This window comes from Nansenia antarctica, assembly GCF_963989245.1.
Source record: "Nansenia antarctica genome assembly, chromosome: 16".
NCBI classification, from domain to species: domain Eukaryota; kingdom Metazoa; phylum Chordata; class Actinopteri; order Argentiniformes; family Microstomatidae; genus Nansenia; species Nansenia antarctica.
This window is the reverse complement of record NC_137686.1, coordinates 2,768,620-2,795,605: the sequence shown is the minus strand read 5'-3', so window position 1 is coordinate 2,795,605 and position 26,986 is coordinate 2,768,620. Positions and strand designations below refer to the sequence as shown.

The 26,986-nt window shown below is 48.8% G+C and overlaps 1 protein-coding gene across 1 annotated transcript in view; it reads right to left on the bottom strand.

The window, feature by feature from the left end:
* The window catches only part of dtna (dystrobrevin, alpha), a gene marked incomplete at both ends in the record, with an annotated part of 61,605 nt that overhangs the window by 10,481 nt on the left and 24,138 nt on the right, over positions 1 to 26,986 (bottom strand). Inside the window, one exon of the mRNA XM_080546546.1 lies at positions 15,119 to 15,139. Coding sequence (XP_080402672.1) covers positions 15,119 to 15,139 — 21 coding nt within the window. The remainder of the gene's footprint in view (positions 1 to 15,118; positions 15,140 to 26,986) is intronic.

Below are 26,986 nucleotides of genomic sequence, written 5' to 3'. Positions count from 1 at the left end.
CGGGAGGGAATGTGTATTTGGGGATGGATACATCATTTGTGTAATAAATGTGTTGTTCATATGTAATACCGTGTGTTAGTTGTTTGTAGCTCCAATGCTAATGCTAGTTGTTTGTAGCTCCAATGCTAATGCTAGTTGTTTGTAGCTCCAATGCTAATGCTAGTTGTTTGAAGGCTAATGCTAATGCTAGTTCCCTTGCTAATGCTAACGACATTAACTGCTAGTCTAACGGTTTGCTGGCGCCCCCTGCCTGTATCCTCCTATACTGCCTATTTAGCTCCATTAGTTAGATAACCAGCCCCTTCCTAAATTATACAGTCCTTTTCAGCTACTCCCTGGTTACACATACTATGGAGCAAGATATTGTGTTGCAGGACTATGGATAGGTCTGTGTTGAAACATTTTTCACATGTTTGTTTCCCATTATTTTCCATTATGTCAATATTATCAAAATATTTAACATGCTGTTAGTTGAACAAACTGCAGCTTTTTCAGTTCCCATGAGAACTGAGTAAAGGCACAAAATAATGCTAACAACATGTTTCAAGCCACCTAAAATGCATGCTAAGGGCCAATCCCAATTCACCCCTACGGCTTCGTTTTCACCCCTATGGCTTGATTTGCGCGTTCACGTTTAGGGGGAGGGCTATCCCAATTCATATTTCATCGAGCCATGGCTTCATTTCGAGGGCTAACTAAAGGCCAATGCACACGGCATGCGATTTTTGTTGCCGGACAAAATTCGATTTTGAAGTTTGAATGGAAGTCTATGAGAAAATCTCATCCCAATGCACACGGCCCCGATTTTAATCGCACCGCGAAAATTCGATTCCATTCGTTTTGAATGGTACAAAGCACACGGCGTGCGAGTTTTGTCGCACTGTCAAATTTTGCAAATGTTGTAAAAGTTTGTGGTGCGACGGATTATTGCATCACAATGGGACATTTGGGAAAACTTTAACTGGTCTATCTAAATTAATTGAGTCACTCATAACGGGGAGAGAGACTGGAGCATACCTTTTTATATAGTTATAGTTTAGCAAAAAAGCTTGCTATCATTACATAAAAGCATATCAACGTTAACGTTGCTACTCACCAGTGGCGGCTGGCCGATAGAGGGCGCTGGGGCGCCGCCCCCACCTTCACTTCCTAGTTGCGATTTGTAAAAGTTTTTTAAAAAAATAAACATTGTTTATTCACAAAATGCGGCTGATATTCTGTCGGCGCCTATCAGCATTCATTAAAAAATCCTCCAATACAATAAACATTTTTATCTGTGTGTGTGTAAAATTCACTGTTAAAATACATAGGGGGAGGAGTCGGGGCGCCGGTCAATGCCAGTCTATGGCAGGCCGAATACTTTTCGCTTACACGTGAGCTGTAGCAGCGCTCCAATTGGCTGTCTCTATTTCTTGGCCGGGCGCAAAAATGTGCGTCCTAAATATCCGGTTGTATATCCAGCATAAGATGTGGTGTCATCTTTCATTTGTCTTCCACTTCCTACTTCCGGTGGCGCTGCTCTGTAGCGACTCGGGCCGGTCACGCCGGTGATACGTTTGCTTCAAGTGTTTTTATTTGTTTTGTTTGTTTTGTGTTTTGTGTAATATGTCTATTGGCAACATTCTACTGCTGGTCTTAATTATCAGCGACCGTCTCCGCTGCCGTGCGACCAACACGCAGGGGGAATATGGAACTATACAACAGCACATCACATACTCCAGGGAAACGCTGCTGTCTCTCCGACCACCCCAGCCACTACCGGACTTTGTAAACAAATTGAACAAATGGATTAGAAGGAGGCATCTTTTGTTCCCAACTTGATGATATTGCAACTGGACCTATTACCGAAGTCAAACTTGTGTAAGTAAGTGAATCATCTGTCCTTCAGTCATGATAGGAAAACCAAATCGATGCTGGGAGAAGGAATGGCAGACTGTATTCTGATTGTATCTTCTATGCTCTTTGTATGTTTCTATGCTCTTTGTATGTTTCTATGCTCTTTGTATGTGTCTTGGTGTAGGAGAAACGTAGGACCACGTTGGAAACAAGTGTTTCGGTACACGTTGACGTGTAGAAACTGTAGAGAGAAAATTGTAGAAATTGTAGAGAAAACTGGGGGGGTAGAGGTGATGAAGAGGTCTGTACAGGGGGGGTAGAGGGGATGAAGAGGTCTGTACAGGGGGGTAGAGGGGATGAAAAGGTCTGTACAGGGGGGTAGAGGGGATGAAGAGGTCTGTAGAGGTGGGTAGAGGGGATGAAGAGGTCTGTACAGGGGGGTAGAGGGGATGAAGAGGTCTGTACAGGGGGTAGAGGGGATGAAGAGGTCTGTACAGGGGGGTAGAGGGGATGACGGGGTCTGTACAGGGGGTAGAGGGGATGAAGAGGTCTGTACAGGGGGGTAGAGGGGATGAAGAGGTCTGTACAGGGGGGTAGAGGGGATGAAGAGGTCTGTAGAGGGGGGTAGAGGGGATGAAGAGGTCTGTAGAGGTGGGTAGAGGGGATGAAGAGGTCTGTAGAGGTGGGTAGAGGGTATGAAGAGGTCTGTACAGGGGATGAAGAGGTCTGTACAGGGGGTAGAGGGGATGACGGGGTGTGTAGAGGGGATTCCAGGACCAGACTAGGACCAGACTAGCTTCGAAGCCATAGGGGTACGCTACCCCTTGATTCCAGGATGCATTGCGAATCATCTACTGAAATGTTATGTCGCTCTATTCAATGCGGAAATGTCATTTTACTTTCTCTGTAATTACTTATTAATAAAGATTTGAAAAATTATGATAACCATCTTATTATCTTAGTTTAATGTCATTACAATGCATTATAGACCTTTTATTTATAACAAGCATAACCCAAAAAAATTGCTTTTATGTCGGTGCTGTGTCTAACGTTACAGTAACGCAACGCTGCATGACAGTCGAGCATTTCAGAGATGTACAATCATAAATCAATTATTACCTGTGGCGTTTGACAGCGGATGATGGTACACATATGTAAAGTTATCTGTCAAACGTTCGGCTGACTTGTACATGATGCGCATTTTTACCTATTTCCATGTAGCGGCACCCGCAATCTAATCTGAGCAGTTGTTATTATGTCATATTATTAATGGGTTGTATCATATAATGCATTTAAATGCATTATAGACCTTTTCTTTATAACAAGCACAACAACAACAAAACGTTATTATGCCGATGTGCTGTTTGTCTAATGTTACAGGCTGCATGACAGTCGAGCATTTCAGAGATGTACAATCATAAATCAATTATTACCTGTGTCGTTTGACAGCGGATGATGGTACACATATGTAAAGTTATCTATCAAACGTTAGTTTAATGTAATTACAATGCATTATAGACCTTTTCTTTATAACAAGCATAACAAAAAAATCGCTGTTATGCCTGATCACTTCCATTAGACTACTAAAGCAAGACACCGGAGCACTCATATCTGCGCGTTTGTCACAGGCTGACAGTCACCCTGGTGTTCCTCTGCCCCGGCAACTGACCCATAGAAATGTGCGCGATTAACATTTCAGAGATGTACAATCATGAAATAAATTGTGGTGTTTGACAGCGGAAGATGGTAGACATATTTAATGGAAAGTTATCTATCTAACGTTTTCTATCCACAGGCTGATATGTGCATGATAGGCGCGAATTCCCCCCCCCCCCCTTGGTGGTATAAATTGTATTGCGGCATACCAAAACAACTCGCAATCTAATCCGAGCAGTTGTTATTAATATTGTTGTTATATTATTAATGGGTGTGACATTTTGATGGAGGGCAGTGAGCGGGAGACTCATCAAGGACATGTAGTTAATTAATGCAGTGGACAGCGGCTGTTTCTCCAGCGTTCCTGTCACTTCGGATTTCGGAACGTCATAAAATTGAATATGTAAGTCATGCATTTTTCCATGTTTCCCATTGATGGTATATGACGCCGTAAATTTAACTAAAGTTCAGCCGCAAAGTTGTTGCACTGTTGTCCTAAATCAGTGCAGACTGGCAGGGTAGGAGCACAGGTTTCATACAGGTTAGAGCGCCGTTATTCTGTCATGGTCTGATAATGAAGCATTGTTCTTTTTTATTTGATGACTTGTATGATCGATTGATAGCGTAAAAGTGAAGTTGTGAATGAGTCGCGAGCGTCAATGCTTTTCTGCGATACTCCTGATGACGTATCAGTCTTGAAGGGTTGTCCCTCTTCCATGATTTCTCAGGTGTGTTGATAATAAATGAAAAAAGATGCTTATAGCACACGCAACAGAAAGAAACACAGCTGAAGAAGGCATTGCGAGATGTGAGAATTCGCCGGCAACATAACGCGTCACCCGTACCGCGTCTATTTAAACCACTGCTGATGACGTATCCGTCGTGAAGGGCTGTCCCAATTCATAGGGGTGGATTTCAACCCCTATGGCTTGTGGCTCTGTTCGAAGGCCTTGGCTTGAAATCGAGTCACACTCGAAAACGAGCCATAGGGGTAGAAAAGGGAATCGGGATTGGCCTAAGAATGTCTGATGCGTTCTTCTATTTACAGTACTGTATATACTGTAACATATTGATCTTCTATTGTTTTAAACAACAGATGGTTCCTTTTGAAAGTAGTCTATGGGCCCGAGTTGTTACAAATAGCCAGTCTACACTACACTGCATCTTGTGTAGCAGTGGCTAACGTTAGCTGAAGTTACAGCTGAAGTGACAGCTAACTTTAGCCACTGCTAACAAAACAACAACAGGACATTTCTTGAAAAATCACCTCAAATTAACTCACTGACTTGGTTGGAAGTAATATGGCCACACATTTTTTTTGCTGCCCAATCACTCCCATTATTTTTTTCTAGTGGTGAATACAGCTAAATTCAATAGCTGAAGTTAGTGGCTATTTAAATAACTCTGAATCATGGATTTCAGCTTCTCCTGGCCCATAGACTGCTTTCAAGGTAAGGAACCACCCTGACTATACAATGTTAAATAGTGAACCATCCCCTTGATTACTATAACTATGACTGAAAAGTCTAGAAAGACTTTTTCTTATGGTCATTCACATCTTGGTCATCTGTGCTAGGAAGGCCTCTGCCGTAAGCTTATGCCACACCTTTGGCTATGAATACAGTGTATGAATACAGTGTATTTCCTTGGGAAAAAATATATTCAGGAGAGTCTCACCTCATTAACATGACACACATGTGTATCATACTGTAATACAGAGATTCCTAAAAAATTATCAAAATCAGTGCCTTCTAGTGGCGGCTGGTGCTAAACATTTTGGGTGGGGCACAGCAGTGTTTCCTCCAGGATTTTTCACATTAGTGGCGGGGGGGGGGTCCTCTTTCGCGCACGCAGCGCGCGCATTTTTTTCCCCGCGCGCACGATTTTTTTTCCGCGTGCACGCGCATAAAACGCACACTGGCGCTCAAAACAAAGACGTAATTTCACTTTACCCACGCAATACCCACTTAAACATGTGTGAGGATACGTAACAGCGTTTTGTGACAGAACTTTCACTTTCATTCATGAAATTCACCCCGTCTGTGTTACGAACAGTGTTGCCACAGTTACTTTGAAAAAGTATTCTGATTACTGATTACTGATTACTCCTTTAAAAAGTAATCTAGTTACTTTACTGATTACTTGATTTAAAAAGTAACTAAGTTAGATTACTAGTTACTTTTTTAGTTACTATTGGCAGCTGCCTAGGCACCCGACCCCCCCCCCCCCCCCCCCGCAACATAAAAATGAAAACTGGTTTTGCCAAAACTCACTTTATTTTAACAGTAACTTAAATTACATAATTAAACTTTAAACAATAACTTAAAACAACAAAATAAAGAGTCTTTCTTTGCCTCACCCAACATAAATACTTGTTTTTAAACAATAAAATAAATATAATCTTTATTTAACACAGTAACTAGCAAGGAGTGGTTTCACAAAACCTAAAACCTACCCTGACCATTCAGATATGATCCTAATATAATCCTAATCCTAAACTGGGTGAGTCTGAGTTTATCAATGAAGAGTGAACTCAGCTGTCAAGACTGGAAGGAGGCCATGAACACGCTATGGAGGCCATGAACACGCTATGGAGGCCATGAACACGCTATGGAGGCCATGAACACACTATGAGTGAAACAGTGGAAAGGGGCGAGTAAACCAGTGGTTGTATCTCATTAACAGAAGCTTCTCAAACCTCTTGTCAGAAAGTCTGTTCCTTCTAGGCGTGAGCACCAAACCTCCCAGACTAAAGAGCCGCTCTACAGGAGCGCTAGATGGGGTTGGAGTGTTATACTTCAAGAAAATGTTCTTAATGTTTGGATACTGATTCAGAATCTGAAGCTCATGCCCTGACCTCAAGTAGTCCATGACTTCCTTTTCTGCCGAGTAGGTCTCCTCTGGCTCCGCCTCAAAAGCAAAAAAGTCCATCTCGCCTTGGTTGGCAGTCGTGGTGGGTACACTGGCAGGGCTCTGTGCTGCAGGAGCAGTTTTGCGACATTCTGCTGTGAGAAGATCCTTTACTTGCTCCCTCCTACCTTCATCTCTCAGCCATCGGAGTTTGAATTTTGGACAACTAGCAGCTGCGAGAAGGGCATCTTTGTTGTCCAGCACACTGGCAAAACGAGTCTGGATAGCCTGAAAGATATAATTTGATATGTTTATTATTATCTAGTTGTAGCCTATAAGGTCTATTATTTATACCTTTATTTACTAATTATGTATGCAATTAGTTTGTGCAACTGACAACCTACATACTGCAGTATGGTGTGACTCTGCTCCATGTTCATGAATAGTGCAATGAAAATGTATTTATTTATCTTTAAGATGGAACAACATAGCATACCTGCACTATGGCATCTGGAAGGCCTGCAGTCATCTTGGATAGGGTGTCTTTCACAGCAAGGGTCTTCTGCATCAGGACTTCAAGTGTGGGCAGTAAAGTCCCATACGGACAGTCACCTTGTAGGATATCCAGTGCTATAGTTAGAGGCTTCATGACGGTACAGTACTCATGCAGGTACTGGTACTCCTGGTCTTTGAAGCACTTCACTCCCAGCTTGTTGCACAGAGTAGTCAGCTCATTCATGGGGATTTCTGCGATTCTCTTTATGGCTTCGTAAAAGGAATTCCACCTTGTGGATGTCGGTACCAGGAGCTTTCTTTTGTTAACCTCCTCCACCGTTTCTGACGCAACGGTAGATCGGCTTGCTTTCGTCCAGAGAGCTGTGCATTTTGCTGTGCTGCTCCTATACACAGCCTTGCTCTCTGGTTTGGAAGTGATGTACTTCTCCACATCACTTGTAGAAATAAGGTTGAGGGTATGTGAAGCACACCTTTGGTGCGGGGGAAGAATCAGCTGGCCATCACTATCATCCTCAGCTGATAGGATTTCTGACACATCTAAAAAAGTGACATCTTCCGTGGCCTCCTCCACCGTCTCATCATCGGACTCTGTGACAGCAGGCTGATAGACTTGAAATGCCTTGACAAAGTTAGATCCATTATCTGTCACTGTTGCTACTACTTTGTTGATTAGTCCATATGAAGAGTGAATGTTTTCGATTTCTGCACCAATAACATCATACGTGTGTCTACCGCGGATTCTCCTACACGCCAATGCAGCCTTGTTGCGGTCTAATGTGGATCTACTAATCCAGTGGAGCGTTACTCCCATATAGCTCCTATTGTTAGCTGTCCAAATGTCCGCTGTAGTTGACACATAGTCGACCTCGTTCAGCGCAGCCTTCAGATGTTTTTCCATCTCTGCATACTCCTTCTCCAAGTACGAAGAAAAAGATGTTCTGTGAGGTAGCTCGGCATTGGTAGTAGTGGGGATCTTGTTAATGATGGCACGGAAAGAGGGCGAGTCAACTGTGTTTATGGGCAGCATTTCCTCTACAACATACCGCCCGACCAATTTATTCAACTCTCCCACACTTACAGGTTGTGATTTTGTAGGCCTACTGAAGTCCAGCTTTTGTTGCTTGAGCGGTGTGGGACCTCCCGCAGAAGTCGAGGCCGCGGTCTCTGGGACTTTCTCCGCGAGCTTGACTGTGCTGTGCAGAGATTCCAAATGTTTCTTTAAATTTGATGTTGTGGTTTTACCACAGGACAATATTTTCTTTCCAGCACAGAGTGTACAACGAACATTTATGTTCTTGTCATCCTTTGCTGACACAAACTCAAAATAATCCCTATATTTCCAGCTATTTAACGCATATCTCTGTTCTCGCTCCATTATACGCTTCTGTTTACACTGTGCAATCAGCGTGGTGATACACGTGAGCGATTCTGCTGCACCTCGTGTTGAAAACGTGATCACTGACGTCACGCCCCAAGACGCGAGAAAAGCAATAAATGTTTGTTTACTATCGAACATTACAAAGAAATACTGCATTTAGCCTAAGTTATGAGGTAGTAACGCAATAGTAACGCACAGTCACTCGAATAAGTAACTTTAATCAGATTACTGATTTGGAAATAGTATCGCGATAGAATACTCGTTACTGGGAAAAGTAATCAGATTAGAGTATCGCGATACTTAGTATCGCGTTACCGGCATCACTGGTTACGAAGCACTTGAATTTTGGACCATTGCGACTGACTATAGCTCATATATTATTACTAACACCAGAAGACAAGACATACAAACTGTGGTGAGCTACATTGCTTGTGTAACATTAGCTAGTAGCTATCCATTTTTCACTCATACACGGCCGGAAAAGTGAACAGAAATACAACGCTGACTTACGGTGCTATCTTGCGGCTGTCTTCACAAAGAGCTCCAGGATGCTTTCGCTTGAGGTGCTCGTTCATTGCAGATGTACTCCTGTGATAGGCCATTTCATTTCTGCACAGTTTACAGACCACCACATTGTTTTGTTTTTTTGTAAAAGCCGGAAATTGCAAAACGTCAAGTTTGACGTCAGACTTAACAACCGGATATTCAGGACGCACATTTTTGCGCCCCGGCCTAGAAATAGGAGACAGCCAATTGGAGTGCTGCTACAGCTCACGTGTAAGCGAAAAGTATTCGGCCTGCCATAGACTGGCATTGACCGGCGCCCCGACGCCTCCCCCTATGTATTTTAACAGTGAATTTTACACACACACAGATAAAATGTTTATTGTATTGGAGGATTTTTAATGAATGCTGATAGGCGCCGACAGAATATCAGCCGCATTTTGTGAATAAACAATGTTTATTTAAAAAAAAAACTTTTACAAATCGCAACTAGGAAGTGAAGGTGGGGAACTAGGAAGTGAAGGTGGGGGCGGCGCCCCAGCGCCCTCTATCGGCAAGCCGCCACTGGTGCCTTCATGTACTGTAACTGAAGGCTGAATTCATATAGAAGCCGTTCTACCTCTACTGTATAGCCTAATACATGTCAATGGAAATTGGTTTATTAGGAATAGCCCTGTTACGGCTGGGCCTTCACACACGCCCTCCCCCGCCCCCACAGCTCGAGCACCCGCCCCCACAACTCGAGCACAGCGTGCTCTCCGCCGCAGCTGAGGCTTGTCCCCCTAATTAGATCTTCAGCCAAACCTGCACACCTGTCTCCACTCCCAATCAACCCTCTGTCTACATCTACCCTGGATTTCTACTCACTCATCGTCAGTTCTTCCCTAAGAATGACCTGGCAAGTATCCTCTGTGACTAGTCGTGAACTTTGCTCTCGTGCCTAACTTTGTGATTCGTTTATATCTTATGTACTGGCCTACCGTGGAGACTTACCCTGTTTTTCTGTTCCTCCACAGCCCACGCCAACCACTACCGCCAGCCCGCCAGGTTGAAACCCCCGGACTCATCCTTTCAGTTTTTCCACTGTAAATAAATACCCTACGGGGCTTCACAGTATTCTGCCTCCGTTGTCGTGTCCTTGAGCCCCCTCACCACCGTGGCCTAACAGAAGAACTGACCATGCAATTGGGCTCAGACGACACGAAGGACCGGGCACCATCTCCCACCCCTGGATCCGGTCCGACGGCTATCCAAATCCTCGCTGAACACACTCACCTCCTCCAGGCGGCCGCTACAGCGTGCCAGGCCCTGAACACTCGCATTACAACCCAGGAGGCTAACCAGGAGCACCGCGCCACCCAGATGCAGCACCTCATCACTACGACCCAAGCGCTTACGGCACAGGTGGCCGCGCTCGCAGCCTTTGCCCCCCCCCCTGCTCTCCCTGACCCTGCCCAGCTACCGGCACCACCTACTGGACAGCCACGGGAGCCCCACCTAGCCAGCCCCCGCCCCTTCGACGGAGCCTTCGCCCAGTTCCGAGGCTTCATCCTCCAGTGTGAGTTGGTGTTCTCGCATCAGCCCAGCCAGTTCTGGTCGCCGGCAGCCCGGGTGGCGTTCATCACCAACCTCACCACCGGCGACGCCCTGAATTGGGTCCAGGTCACCCTCTGCGCCCGCCCTGACCTGTTCGGTGACTACGCTACCTTCCTCACGGAGTTCAAGAGGGTTTTCGACCACCCCACTGCAGGACAGGAAGTCGGGGCGCGACTGATGTCACTCCACCAGGGGAACCGGACCGCGGCGGCCTACTCTACCGAGTTTCGCACCCTGGCAGCCGGAAGCGGATGGAATGACAGGGCACTGCGATCTGCTTTCCGCCAGGGACTGAGTGAGGTCATCAAGGACGAGCTCGTCCGGGACAGACCCGCCACCCTGGACGAACTAGTGGCCCTAGCCATCGACGTTGACGAGCGCTCCCGGGAGCGTCGGAGAGAGAGAGGGCGCTACCAGACCAGCTCGCCACGCCCCCAGGACCCTATCGTCACAGCCAACCCCTCCTCCGCACGGGAGTCGACCTACACCCCATCCACTGGCGAGGAGCCGATGCAGCTTGGTCGAGCCCGCCTCACCACGGCGGAGAAGGAGAGGAGAAGGGCCCAGGGCCTGTGCCTCTACTGTGGAGAGAAGGGACACCTCTGTGACACCTGCCCGTCCCTATCAAAAGGGTAGGCTCACCCGAAGGGGGAATCCGGGTGAGCCGTGTCTCTCAATCCCCACCTACCACCAGCCCAGCCAGGTTCTCTGTCACCCTCTCCTGGCAGGGGCAGAACCTCACGGTCGAGGCCATCATTGACTCGGGAGCAGACGAGAACTTCATGGACGCCCAGCTGGCCCGCTCAGCTGCCATTCCCCTCGTTGCCCTCGAGACCCCCCTCTCCGTCTCAGCCCTAGACGGACACAGCCTGGGGCCTCTCACCCACCGCTCTACACCCCTCTCCTTGACCGTCTCTGGGAACCATGTGGAGGAGATTCGGTTCTACATCCTCAAGACCCCGCAGTCCCCGCTCATCCTGGGACGACCGTGGCTCGAGCTCCACATTCCCCATGTCAGCTATGGTGAGGGACGTATCCTGAGCTGGAGTACCGCATGTTACGCCCGATGCCTCCGTGCCGCCCATACCCCCTCATCGCCTCTGCGACCGCCTCCGGCTTCCCCTGACCTCTCCTCCATCCCAGAGGACTACCACGACCTCGGAGAGGCCTTCAGCAAGGAGCGTGCTCGCACCCTGCCCCCTCACCGGCCCTACGACTGTGCCGTCGAGCTCCGTCCTGGCAACAAACTTCCAGTCAGTCGCCTCTACAACCTTGCCCCCCCGGAGAAGGCAGCCATGGACACCTACATCTCCGACTGTCTGGCTGAGGGGCTCATCCGTCCATCACACTCCCCGGTGGCAGCGGGGTTTTTCTTCGTTAAGAAGAAGGATGGAACCCTCAGGCCATGCATTGACTACCGTGAGCTCAATGCCATCACCGTCCGGAACACCTATCCTCTCCCCCTCATGAGCTCCAACTTTGAGCCCCTCCTTGGGGCCACCATCTTCACTAAGCTGGACCTCCGGAACGCCTACCATCTGGTCCGGATTCGTGAGGGCGACGAGTGGAAGACGGCGTTCAAGACCCCCCGTGGCCACTATGAGTATCTCGTCATGCCCTTCGGTCTCACTAACGCCCCCTCTGTCTTTCAGGCCCTCATGAACGACGTCCTCAGGGACATGCTGGACATCTTTGTCGTCCTCTACTTAGATGACATCTTAGTATTCTCCAGGAACCCTGAGGAGCACATCCAACATGTCCGCCTAGTCCTCCAGCGCCTACTGGAGAATCGCCTTTTTATTAAGGCTGAGAAATGCTCTTTCCACACTCACTCTGTGGAGTTCCTGGGTCTCATCGTGGAGGGTGGGTTGACTCGCCCTGACCCCAAGAAGACTCAGGCCGTCGTCGAGTGGGGCCAACCTACCACCCGGAAACAGCTGCAGTCCTTCCTCGGCTTTGCCAACTTTTACCGGCGATTCATCCGGGACTTCAGCCGGGTAGCCGCCCCCCTCACTGCCCTCACCTCCCCCCTGCGCCAGTTCACATGGACACCTGCAGCCAGCGCGGCCTTCAGTGAACTGAAGAGGCTCTTCACCTCGGCGCCGGTCCTGATAAACCCAGACCCCTCTAGGCCCTTCATTGTGGAGGTGGACGCCTCAGACACAGGTGTCGGTGGTGTGCTCTCTCAACAGTCGGAGGACCAGACCGTGCACCCCTGCGCCTTCTACTCCCGCCATTATACCTCCGCCGAGGCCAACTATGACATCGGGAACCGCGAGCTGCTGGCGGTGGTGGAGGCGTTCCACGAGTGGCGGCACTGGCTGGAGGGCGCAGAGCACCCCTTCACCGTCTGGTCGGACCATAAGAACCTGACCTACATCAAGTCGGCCAGGCGGTTGAACTCCCGTCAGGCACGCTGGGCCCTGTTCCTCGGGCGGTTCAACTTCCTCCTCACGTTCCGTCCGGGCTCCCTGAACGCCAAGGCGGACTCCCTTTCTCGACTCCATGCTGCAGAGGAGGAACCCACCACTCCTGACACCATCGTTCCATCCTCCCGGGTCGTTGGAGTGGTCACCCTGGAGATCGAGGCGGTGGTCAGAGCTGCACAGCGCACCCAGCCAGATCCCCGACCAAGGTGATGCAGTGGGGCCACGCCAGCCGCTTCGCCTGCCATCCTGGGGCCCTACGCACACTGTCCTTCCTGCGCCGGCGGTTCTGGTGGTCCACCATGGCCGCGAACGTCAGGGAGTTCGTCTCGGCCTGCCCTACCTGCGCTCGCAGCAAGGCATCCCACCGGCCGCCTTCAGGACTGCTGCGGCCTCTACCCGTGCCCGGTCGACCGTGGTCCCACCTTGCCATGGACTTCGTGACCGGCCTTCCCCCGTCTCTAGGCAACACGGTCATCCTTACCATTGTGGACCGCTTCTCCAAGTCCGTGCGGTTGGTAGCTCTGGCAAAGCTACCGACCTCGGCGGAGACGGCGGAGCTACTCACCACCCACGTCTTCCGCCTTTACGGGCTTCCCCAGGATGTGGTTTCCGACCGTGGCCCCCAGTTCACGTCCAAGGTGTGGCAGGCCTTCTGTTCTGGGATTGGGGCCACGACCAGCCTCTCCTCCGGCTACCATCCCCAGACCAATGGGCAGGCGGAGAGAGCCAACCAGAGCCTGGAGTCGGCACTCCGCTGCATGTCCTCCCTCCATCCATCCTCCTGGAGCAAGGACCTACCCTGGGTGGAGTACTCTCTAAACGCCATGGTAAATGAAGCCACCGGCCGGTCCCCCTTCGAAGCGCCAACCGTCGTCGCACTCCAGCTCCTGTGTACCAGGTGGGCAAGAGGGTCTGGCTCTCCACGGCGGATCTCCCCCTCAATGTCCCCTCCCGGAAGTTGGCGTCGAGATACATCGGCCCCTACGCCATCGACCGGGTCATCAACCCCGCTGCCATCCGGCTGGTCCTCCCTCACTCCCTCCGTCGGATCCACCCGGTGTTCCACGTCTCCCGGGTTAAGCCCCATGTCGCCAGCGACCTGATGCCACCAGCTCCTGCACCGCCCCCTCCTCAGTTGGTGGATGGCCACCCCCAGTGGGCGGTAAGGAAAATCCTCAGGGTTCGTCGCTGTGGCCGGGGTTTCCAGTACCTGGTGGACTGGGAAGGATATGGCCCAGAGGAACGGAGCTGGATTCCCCGGTCCCAGATCATGTCCCCAGTCCTCCTCAGGGACTTCTATCGGGCCCACCCGGATGCTCCGGGCCGGTCGCCAGGAGGCTCCCCCTCGGGGGGGGGTCCTGTTACGGCTGGGCCTTCACACACGCCCTCCCCCGCCCCCACAGCTCGAGCACCCGCCCCCACAACTCGAGCACAGCGTGCTCTCCGCCGCAGCTGAGGCTTGTCCCCCTAATTAGATCTTCAGCCAAACCTGCACACCTGTCTCCACTCCCAATCAACCCTCTGTCTACATCTACCCTGGATTTCTACTCACTCATCGTCAGTTCTTCCCTAAGAATGACCTGGCAAGTATCCTCTGTGACTAGTCGTGAACTTTGCTCTCGTGCCTAACTTTGTGATTCGTTTATATCTTATGTACTGGCCTACTGTGGAGACTTACCCTGTTTTTCTGTTCCTCCACAGCCCACGCCAACCACTACCGCCAGCCCGCCAGGTTGAAACCCCCGGACTCATCCTTTCAGTTTTTCCACTGTAAATAAATACCCTACGGGGCTTCACAGTATTCTGCCTCCGTTGTCGTGTCCTTGAGCCCCCTCACCACCGTGGCCTAACAAGCCCCTTGAGATATGCTATCTCGTTTTCGAGGGGGTCCTAAAAATATGAAAGCAGCTTTATCAAATATATTGAAGTTCAAATCCTTTCAGATGAGTATCAGACCAAATGAGAGATACTGCTCAGGTAAAGAAGCTGGAAGGACAAATTCACATAGAAAGGTGCTCTGATAATCAAACAAATCACAATCAAACGCTACATACACAATCATATTAATGTCAAACATTAGGGTTGGCGTAAAGATAAATGCCAACAACGCATTCATATGAAGATGAACTCTGGACATACAGTAACTTCATTTGTGAAGTTACGAAACTGAAATGGTACAACTGGGAGCAAATAATGTCTGCATTTGGATTCAAAGTGCACTGCACTTTAACTGTGCAACGTATTCATGTTGTGCCAAATACAAATTTGAATCAAATCACATTCAGTTGAGCCCAAGTCTCTTCATATAGCTTTGTGAGGAGTATTAGTTATTTTCCAGGTGTCACAGACTTACAGCTTGCTTCCGTTCCTCCTCCTGTTGAGAAAAGGCTTATTCATTTTCTGTTCAGACATGAACACAGTACCAGTACCTATTTTATCTCTTAAAAACTACACAAGGACAATCTCCATTTAAGTTCAATTAGTATGTTCTTGTCTGGAAAACCTGTCGGACAAACATCAGTATTTGGCGCATATTTAACTGCATCAAATACTTACTTACATACTATATAAGTCAAGTATGTTGACTTATGCATGATCTAGCTTGAGGTTTGCACTTATGGGACAATTCCATTGATTCCAATCAAGCTTTCAAAATGTATTTAAAGTATTTATTTTATATATGTAGCATTTGTTCTGCTTTTGGCTCTATACTCCAAAGTTTGGATTTAAAATCAAACATTTACTATTATACACTAGTATACATACTAGAAGTCCTGGCTGAAAGCGTTCCTCACTTCCTGTTTGCGCCAACTCAAGATCCCCAAAATCTGGCGAAGAGCCCTAGTTGTTGCGATCCCTAAACCGAATAAGCCTGAAGGGGACCCTAAGAGTTACCGCCCCATCTCTCTGTTATGCATCCCCTTAAAGATCCTCGAGCGTCTCATCTACGCCCGCATCGAACCAATTGTCGACCCGCTGCTCCCACGTGAGCAGGCCGGGTTCCGATGCGGGAGGTCGACCGTAGATCAAGTCACCCTTATGACTCAAGACATCGAGGATTGCTTTTCGGCAAAAAAGAAGGCCGGGGCCGTCTTCATAGACCTGACGGCTGCCTACGATAACGTATGGCATCGCGGCCTCACCTGCAAGCTGCTCCGCCTGCTGCCGGACAGGCACATGGTCAGAATGATCATGGAGCTCATCCGTAACCGCAGCTTTACCCTCACCACCGGTTGCGGACAGCTAAGCAGGCTTCGACGCCTTAAGAACTGCGTCCCTCAGGGATCGGTCCTGGCCCCCCTCCTCTATAATATCTACACCTATGACCTGCCCAACACACTCTCGCGGAAGTACGCCTATGCAGACGACCTCGCAGTGGTGTACTCTGCTGGAAATTGGCAGTCTGTGGAGGGGATTCTGAGCCAGGACATGCAGACACTAGCGGCATACTTCCGGAAATGGAGATTGAAGCTTAGCGAGGCAAAGATGGTGTCGGCTGCCTTCCACCATAACAACAGGGAGGCTAAACGTGAGCTTAGAGTACACCTAGATGGAACTCCCCTGCCATGTTCCGCTGAGCCAGTCTATCTTGACAGGACGCTCACGTTTCGCCGGCACCTTGAGTCACTGCGCAAGAAGTTAACAGCTTGTGTGGCGTTGATGAGGCGACTGGTTGGCTGCCCTAGCCCTCGTTTATTCAACTAGTGAATACTGCGCCCCAGTATGGTGTCGCAGTGCCCACACCCGCCTCATCGACTCGCCTATAAACGAAGCCTTGTGCATTGTGACAGGATGCCTGCGTCCTACCCCCGTGGACAACCTTCCCATCCTAGCAGGCATCCAGCCCGCAGGCCGCCGCCGCATGGGAGCCACAGCATCGCTTGCCGGGCCGTGGAGCTTAATAACGATCTGCTCCATGATAGGCTCACTATAACAGCGGAGCCCTCCCAGCGTCTCAAGTTGAGACACCCATTTGTGCCTGCCGCACAGGATCTCAGGCAGCAATGCAGAGATCTTAACATCAGTGCGGCAGGATGGGCGGATTATATGTGGCGCGCGGAGTGGGAGGCAAACACATCCAAACTCCGCGACCACATCCCAGTCGCCAGCCCTGAGCCCCTCGGGATGGACTTGCCAAGGCTATCCTGGGTGAGGCTCAATCGTCTCCGGACCGGCGTCGGCCGTTTCCGCTCATCAATGCACAGATGGGGCTTGGCCCCAAATGCGTCGTGCGAGTGTGGCGCAGAGGACCAAACCGCAGACCGCAGATGTTATCCTGGATTGCCCGGTGTACCACCCACCCAACGGGATGCATGGTGTGTCGGTATTAGATGACGAGACGATGACGTGGCTTCTGGAGGGGTGTCCAGAAATATAGCCCGGGTGAGCCCCTCAACCAGGTCTCGGGGTGGTAAAAGGGTAGCCCCTCGGCCCCGAGCCTGGTGGAGTGGAGAGGAAAACAACAACCCATACGCCGAAGAAGAAGAACTAGTATACATTTACTATGAGGTTAAACATTTACTATGAGGTTAAAGTAGAGATCCTCAAACATGTGTGTATATATTGTAATGTGTGTATATGTGTGTATATATTGTAATGTGTGTATATGTGTGTATATATTGTAATGTGTGTATATGTGACAGGGTTTGATTAATAGGTCCCCATCTCGGCAATTGTGAAACCTCACAATCGAGCCAAATAAGTCTTGTTGTGAAAAAATGTGTTTTCCGGTTTTTGGCATAGGACGACAAACGAAGCGATGAAGAACCCACTCGATGTAATATCCAACAGTTTTACATTCACTAAATACCTACATTTAGTTAGCAAAGTCGGGTGGGGGGTATTATTCGTATTAGTGTGGCAGTGTGTGTAGCCACGCCCACCCCAGCTGTAGGTAAGGAGCCATGTGTGTGCGTCTGGACCTGTTGACAAATTTACAAGATGGAGCTGAAGCTGAAGCTCTCGCTAATGCTATCAACAGAATTTCAAAAGCAGGCAGAAATATCGACAGTGGGCAATTAATGAACTCCTTCATACTGGACTATACATAACGGGAACTCCGAACTCCGAATCTGACGATGACAGATGACAACGGAATTTCAGACATTGATCTCCACATCAGTTCACTATTCTTGGGACAGTCGTCTGCACAGACCTTCTGCTGTGTTCTTGGGTAAGTTTTAGTGAGTTACATGTGTTGTTTACTAGGATTTTGTATTGTTTACTTAGGATAGCCAAACAGTTATTTGATGTTTTGTGAGTAAGGTAGATAGCCCCGTTGTTAGCATCAGTTATCAGACCACTGAAACTGCTCACCACAATTATGCCACCCCAAACTAATGAGATGGTGGGAGGAAGAAATACGTTGTCAAAGTTAACAGTTAAAACATAATGAATAAATACATTTGTTGGAGACCTACTAAACATGCAACATAGTGTAATATGTTTCATGCACCATTTTAGTGTGTTTGTGTGTACCAGCTAGCCAAACAAGTGTTAGCTTGTTAGCTAGCTAGCTAGCTTTGTTAGAGATATAATAATAGATTATAGAAAAAGTCAATGCTTTTGTAATGAACGCTAATGTTGTCGCTAATATAATCCTTATATCAAAAATAAGGATTAATTAATTGATATGTAGATTTGCTGTAGAATAATACTGTGGATTGAAATGATTTCACTAGCCTACTCCTTACAGTACAACAATAGTACACTGAGAGTCTATGGAAAACTTTAGGTTATTTACATAACCCCGGTTCTCTGAGTAGTATTCGTGAGTATCTCACTATGGGAACGCCCCCTGCGTGACCTCATCAGAAACTGAATTACACTGCGCCAGGCCATTGGCTGGCCCAGGCGACGCTTGTGTCACGAGGGACGGGACCCTCCGTCTATATAAGACGTACACACGGCGTCTGTCGTCATTCAAAACAAGCAACCTCTTTCTCGCTTCTAAAGCAAGGAGGGTGGTCCGGTGACATACTCACGAATACTACTCAGAGAACCGGGGTTATGTAAATAACCTAAAGTTCTCTTTCATAGTATTCGTTTCGTATCTCACTATGGGAATATACTTACTCCCGTATTGCCAGACCTGCCTGTAAAACGACAACTGTCCCAGAATGGACCCTCACACTCTAGGAACTACGTCCTAAGAGGAACCCAAACTGAGGACTGAGTGTGATAGCGTTGGAGCCGTAACATCCAACCTATAAAATCTAGCGAACGTGTGGGGCGAAGCCCAGCACGCCGCAGCACACACCTCCTGAATAGACACCCCTTTAAAGAGTGCCCAGGAGGTCGCCAAACCTCTAGTAGAGTGCGCACGTAAGCCCGCGGGGGGCTGTAGACCCTTACTAGAGTAAGCCAAGGCAATAGCCGCCACTACCCAATGGGAAAGGCGTTGTTTCGACACTGGCTTTCCCGTGTGTGGATTCGCCCAGGATACAAACAACTGGTCACCTTTCCTGCAACCCTGAGTCCTGTCTATGTAAAAGACCCTAGAGTCCCCTGGGGAGAACTTTGTACACTCTCGGTGCACCGAGAGCGCATGGACTTCACCTATGCGCTTAGCCGAAGCCAAAGCAAGCAATAGGACCGTCTTTAGCGTTAACACTTTCACCTCCACCTGTTCCAGCGGTTCGAACGGTGGGCAGGAGAGAGCATCTAGTACCATAGGGAGGTCCCATGAAGGAGCTAACGGCCTAGACGTAGGCAATTTCCTTCGGGCCCCTTTCATAAACTGGCACACCAACGGGTGCTGGCTTATCGACTTTCCACCCAGGCCAATATGACAAGCTGCCAAATAGACCTTAACGGTTGAGAAAGCCTTACCCCTCTCAATCAAGTCCTGTAGAAATGACAGAATAACTGTCACAGAACACTGAAAAGGGACAGCGTGTGACTCTGAGCACCAAGTCTCGAACACACACCACTTATGCCCATACAACTTTCTAGTTGATGAGGCTCTGGCGCACTGAATAGTGTCGATCACCCCTTGGGGAAGACCCACTAGTGCAAGGTTGATCCCTTCACGGGCCAGGCCCACAGAGACAATCTCTCTGGGTGGGGATGGAATATCTCCCCCGCGCCTGGGTCAGCAGGTGTTGCCATGGCGGACCGGATAGGAGATGAAAAATCTCCGCCAACCAGTGCTTTCCCGGCCAACGCGGGGCTATCAGCACCATGGACAGATCTCCTTCCCTCACTCTGGCCAGAGTCGGGGGAATGAGTGCCACCGGTGGGAACGCAAACAGGAGGGTCCTCGGCCACTCGTGCGCTAATGCATCCACTCCCAGCGGGGCTCCCCGATCGCGCAGAGAGAAGAACAGGGGACACTGGGCGTTCTCTGCCGTAGCATAAACGTCTACGGTCGCTTGACCGAATCGTGACCAAATCTGTTTCACCACTTCGGGGTGAAGTCTCCAGTCTGCGTACAGTGGGTTGCCCCTGGACAACAAATCTGCTCCGTAGTTCAGAATGCCCGGTACATGGGTTGGTCTCAGCGACCGCATGTGTGCACTGCTCCACACTATCAGTCTGTGTGCCATGGTGTGTAACTGGTGGGACCTCAGTCCCCCCTGTCTGTTTACATAGGCAACGACCGTGGAGTTGTCTGTCCTCACCAAAACATGATGTCCTCTCAACCACGGGAGGAAATGTTTCAGAGCCAAGTGAACAGCTAGCAGTTCCAGGCCGTTTATATGGGTAGAACGTAAGTGCGGGTCCCAACCCCCGTTTATCGTTCTCCCTTCGAAAGTGGCACCCCAGCCTCTCAGAGAGGCGTCCGTGGTGATTACTTTTCTGTTCAGGCCAGGTCCCATAGAAACACCATGTGTTATGAAACCTGGGTCCTTCCACTGGTGCAGAGCCAGTGAGCAATCCCTGGAGACCCTCACACGACGGTGACCGTCGCGGTGGGGGTCCAGGCCCAGAGAGGCCACCCAGCGCTGGATGCCTCTCATGTACAGGCGCCCCAGGGGTATGACCACCACAGCGGAGGCCATCAAGCCTAACAACCTCTGGCATTGTTTGAGGGTAACTATGTTGCCCCTGCGAAACAGCGCTATAGTCGCGCGCATCGTCTCCACTCTTTCTGGAGACAAAAACGCCTTGGCTCGGATAGAGTCCAGTGTGAGCCCTATAAACGCGATGCGTTGGGAGGGTGTCACCATGCTCTTTTCCATGTTTATTCGGAACCCAAGATTCGTTAGGTGTTTCGAAATGACCGCTGTGTGACGCGCCGCCTCCTCGCGGTTGGTGGCTGCCACTAACCAGTCGTCGATATATGTGGCCACTCTGATACCCCTCTGTCTGAGAGGGGCCACTGCTGCCTCGGTGCATTTTACAAACACCCTTGGGCTTAGTGACAGGCCAAAGGGAAGGACCACATATTCGTATGCTATCCCTTGGAAAGCGAATCTCAGATATTTCCTGTGTGGAGGATATATCGGAATGTGGAAATAAGCATTGTTCAGGTCGATTGATGTGAACCAATCCCCTGGTCGTATGAAACTTAGCAGGGAAGAGTGTGTCAACATCCTGAATTTGTATTTTCTGAGATGCTGATTCAAGACACGGAGGTCTAGAATAGCCCTCATGCCCCCCCCTTTCTTTGGGACCAGAAAATACTTAGAGTAGAAACCTCTGTGGGTCTCCTCGAGAGGTACAACTGTTATAGCTCCTTTCTCCCTTAGAATGGAGATTTCCTCCTGGAGAATATTGGCTCGTTCGCCCTGAGCTCGAAAGTACAGTATTTCTCTGAATGGGGGTGGAGCGACACAGAATTGGAGCCTGTAGCCCCTTCGTAGTGTCCTCAACACCCAGTCTGACTGTGTGCAGTCTGCCCATTCCCGTTGATGTGTGGAAAGCGGGATGACTGGCCACACCGTCACCTGCGAGTTGTTGGCGCCCCCTTGTGGCCGGGGCGCGCAACAGCCGCCTAGCGTGCCTTCCCGCGCTGTGCGCGGTCGGGCCGCTTTCTGCATCACAGCCGCGGGACGGGCTAGTCCCACGGTCTGCGTTATTTGTTTTTCAACATCTCTTTTATTTTTATGCTTTTCAACATTGTCAACAACGCCCTTGGCACTCTGCCTGGATGCGCTTGTCGGGACATTTTTAATACATTGTGCATTAACGTGCTTGATTGAGTGACAAACAACTTTGTAGTATGAACAGTCTCTCAGCTTTCCCCCGGAAGGCGTGTGAACACGGACGCTGACCGTGGTCTTGCACTTTGTATGGAACATGTCGTACCGAACTTGCTCTGGAACGGAGCTGGGAGGGTACAGGGCGGTCAGCGAGGGGGGCCGACTGGACTCGCTCTCCTCCCGAGAAGAGGCTGTCAGATCACCCGCTTCTTCTTCCTTGCCGACGCGGCGGCCGGGGGAGGGGGCGGGGACGCCTGAGGTCTGTCCCGGGGAGCCTGTTTTCTGGCTCATGGTTTCCTGGGACCTCTGGGTGCCTGGGGCGCTGCCTGCTGTCTAGCCGCTCTGGGGATCTTGAAGGCAGGGGCCGGGCGAGAGATAGCCTGCGCATATGACTGCCGTGGCTGGGTCACGGGCGCTGCGGGCTGTGCTCTTCTCGGAAGGCACAGCTCCATAGCCTCATCCTCTCTCTTTTTCTCCTCACATCTCTTCTGCATTGAGGTGACTGCTGCACCGAAGAGACCCTGTGGTACGATAGGGGTGTCGAACATTTCTTCTCTCTCCTTCGCCGACAGGTTGGTGAGACCGAGCCAACGCGCCCTCTCCTGCAGTACCATGAGAGCCATGGATTTACCCGTGGCTTGAATGGCCGTCTTGTGGAGACGGAGGATGTGATCCGTTATAACGCAGATTTCCTCCCATAGGGTAGGCATATTGTCTGGGTTAGCGGTCATATCCTCCTCCAGCTCAGCCTGGTAGGCTGATAGGAGTGCGGAGGCATTGAGAGCCCTCGCTGTCAGTGCCGCTGCTTTGTAGCACTTGTCAGTAAGGCTAGCCTGGAAGTGGTCCGACTTGGAGGCTAGGGACGTGGCAGCCGAAGATACGGGGGTCTTCGGGTGCAGGTAGCGCGCCACCACCGGTGGGATGTGGCGGAGGCCGAGGGAGTCCATTCCCTCACAATCCAGTTGACATAGCAGTGACATAGCAGTTTCGGTTTGGGCGACGGGCCAGGGGATATTCAGCCTCTCCGCTGCTCGCTTGCACATGTCCTGCATGTCGCAGTCCATGGGAGACGGGGCGGAGGGTTGGTTACCTCCGTCAGGCGTGGGGGGCTTTCCAGCTCCGCGCCTACCGGTTGATAATGAGGAGTCTTCCTCATCATCGGTGGACAGAATGAGGTCTGAGTCACGCGACCCTCCCTCATCATTGTCCGAGTCTCTCTCATAGCGAGCAGCGGTAAAGCTGTCCATCCCCTTGTCATCCAGTACCGGGAAACCGATGTCAGGGCTATGTGGCACTAAGTCCGCCCAGCATGGTGTCGGTAAACCTGGAGACATGTCCGCGTTAGACTGTGATGGCAGCGTTTCGGCTGCCTTACACAGAAGCGGATCTTCTCCCGACAGGCTAGCCATGCGACTTAGCCGTCGGCGGAGAGATTTCTTGAGGAACACTGCACAGTCGATACACTCATCGGTAGAGATAACAGCGGCCCGGGCGTGGATTAATCCCAGACACACTGCACACTTAGAGTGAGTGTCCCAGCTAGCCATTGACTTGCCGCACGGGCATGTCTTCCGGCTAGTCTCGGCTGTGCTAGGTCCGCTAGCCTCAACGTTAGCCATTTCTGGCTAAGGGTTGTAGGCTAGCTGCTAGCAGGCCTCGCTACTTCACCCGTTAGCTTGTCAGCTATCAAGGGAAAAACAGAAGGGCCAGGGGAGGGATATTACTATCTACCCGCTAGCAGTGCGTTATAGAGATAAAGTTATTTCTACTTTAGTCTCTCACACTGGGTATTGCTACCCGTAACCGTTCGGAGTATTCCTACTCGCAGAACAGGGAGTATTGCTACACGCGTCGTTCAGAACGAGGAGTATCGCTACTATTTTCGTTCCGAGCAAGGCGAGTGTTGCTACTCGAATCGTAACACGGGGTATCGCTACCCCGAGTCAGAGTATTCCTACTCTTCAACAGAAGTATTTCAACTCCTGTGAACGTCAACGAAAGTGCAGTTTAGCAGCAGAGCGCCCGTCGGCACGAGTTTGGTCGCTCGTATCTGTGGACTGTTTAGCTCTAGCCACCCGCACAGTTGTTGTCAGCTCCAGTGAGAAGCGAGAAAAGGTTTTTGAATGACGACAGACGCCGTGTGTACGTCTTATATAGACGGAGGGTCCCATCCCTCGTGACACAAGCGTCGCCTGGGCCAGCCAATGGGCTGGCGCAGTGTAATTCAGTTTCTGATGAGGTCACGCAGGGGGCGTTCCCATAGTGAGATACGAAACGAATACTATGAAAGAGAACCTACACTAGCAGTGTGTCCACACCTCTGACCTGACATCTTTGTTACAGAATGACGAGGTGAGGTTCTGAGAGATGACACCTTGATGAGTCACCAGCACTTCAGGTATTTGTCATTGTCATTGTATAAGCAATTCTATTTTATGAACATAGTAGTATTTTGTAAAAGTGGTGTGTTGGTAACAGTGGGCAATCATTTTAAATGTACTGTCTTCTATTTTTATTAGGCTACAGCTTTGATGCCCGGATGGAAAGGAACTACACCAAGACCCACTAGATCAGGGGTCGGCAATAGGCGGCCCGTGGGCCATTGCTGGCCCGTCACCAATAATATTTGGCCCAGCAGATTATTTTGAGAATCCACATTATTTTTTTTTTATTTTTTTATTTTTTTTACAATATCGGACCGACAGTCACACACCACGCCTATAATGTCCGAATAGAGAATCGACCTCCACCTGAATAATGCGTATTGTACTTTTATTCATGTTGAGAGTGAATGACACAGGGACAGACAATCAGGCAGCGAAGCGCACTGACGCTGAACCCCTCAGAGTGAATCATAAGTAGGTGGACAAGGCGTGGTGCTGAAATAGCGTGTGTGGTTTGAAAAAAATAACATCAGCTCATTAAATCATTCAAACGTAATGTTTAGGTATGTGACTGCAACACACATATGAACAGTAACAAAGCAAATTCTGTTTAATTTTCTGAAAAACATTGACAACAAAATCGGCGCAAAAGTGGTGGTAGGCCTATGCTCCTGAAACGACAGAGCAAACGCGCTATTAGGGATAATAAGTACAATGAGCCATAACCCATTCATTCAAAATATACAAAATACAATTAGGTTATTAAATACAATAACGACAGGCTTGGTACTCACGTAATGTGAAAAGTGGCATCTCCCATCGGTCAGTATTTGCTTGATATCTGGTGATATTGACGTCACTTTAATCCGCGGTTGTTTTGAAAACTAATAATATTCTTGATTTGATTATTGATAATAGTGATAACTTGAGTGTTTTCAAAGGGACATTTAGGCAGGTTTGTAATAACGGACACTGTATTTCAAATTAATTAGAGAGAGTCTCAACTATCGCAACTCTATAGTTTATGCACCGCCGCAACCTTCTTTCTACGATGCAACGATCTCCTGTAAGGGGTTCAGAGCTGTCTGGAGTTCCTCCTGGATTGACACAAAACTTTACTGAGGAGATTTCTGGACTAATTTGACAGTCCCACTATGCTTTCATACTCAGTGATTACTAATTAATAAGACCATTATGATAACGACATGGATCCATGTTGAGATGTCCGCGAGACATGCAGAGATTGTTTGTTATTTGAAGGGTATACCGCCATCCGCAGGCAGTTTATTTTTTATTTTTTATGCATCAATCGATTCCTCTCGTGCGTCTTTATCACATTCATTGACGAAAAGGACGACTCGCATGTATAGAAAGGGAACATTGTGAGCACGGAAAATGTGAGTCTCACAACGGCTTTGCATTGATGAAACCAGGTAGGATATATAGTTCGCTGTCCATTCCTCTTTAAATGCCCTGTTTTCACCGTCAACTTTCCTCTTTAGACCTTTGGAGAGTGACATTATGTTTCTCTTGCTAGCAGGTTAAATGTTTAGCTAACTTCACCCGACACGCAAACAACCAATCCAATAATAATGTGACCTTGTCTGGGAGGAGGGGGGAATAATTATCTGAATAAAACTATGTTAAATAATTATTAGAATAAGTTAGGCTGCGATACATCGTCAGTCCACACATTTATTATTCAAAACTATGGAAGAGGGTGAAACTACGTTTCAACGTTGTTGAGAATCACAACACAAACTCGCTAGTCAAGCCTAATACTGCAACGTAATGGATTGGACTACTACCTAGTTAACTATAACACTACTTTACATTGTTAGCAGGCTCACAAAACAAGCTGTGTTAGTTGACTAGCAATGTGTACAAGTATTAGAACGTGTCACATTTGTTTAACAATCAATTACTTAAATTAGCCTTTGATTATGTTCTGGCCCGAGGCCAGAACATAGATGGCCAGACTGATGATTCTCATGCTTAGTATTCAAATGTATTGATTGTAAGTCGCTTTGGAATAAGGTGTCTGCTAAATGCCAAAAATGTAAATGTAAATGTTGTATCTTGCCTAATTTTTTCCATTGCCATGAATTTTACTCTCTTGTACTTGTAATCGGACGTAAATACACTTTTGGCACACATGGCAATACAATGATGATGAATCATGAATAATCATGAATTATTATTATTATTATTATTATTATTATTTAATAATTTTTGCTACCTGAGGGTTAGCTGACAACCCCACTGACAGATGACAGGTAGGTAATGACGGAGTGGTTGTCTTGAGGGTGTGGTTGTCTTGAGGGAGTGATTAGGGTGGAGTTAACCAGCTATTGTTCCCACCCATTACCTCTGTGAAAAATGTATCTGAAATGTCTCTGAAGACTTATCTCAGTACGGTGGTTCAGGGGGTATCAACATTCAAATATCCATTACTTCTTCAACTTGTTTCAGATTTCAATGTATGACACATCATTTTAAAGCTTACCCTTTCATAATCTGGAAAAAACAGAAAAATTATTTTGCCCTAGTTGCGGACTTTTTAACCATGCCCTGTAACATACAGTATGTGTTTATATATTTTAATGTGTGTATATGTGTGTATATATTGTAATGTGTGTATATGTGTTTATATATTGTAATGTGTGTATATGTGTTTATATATTGTAATGT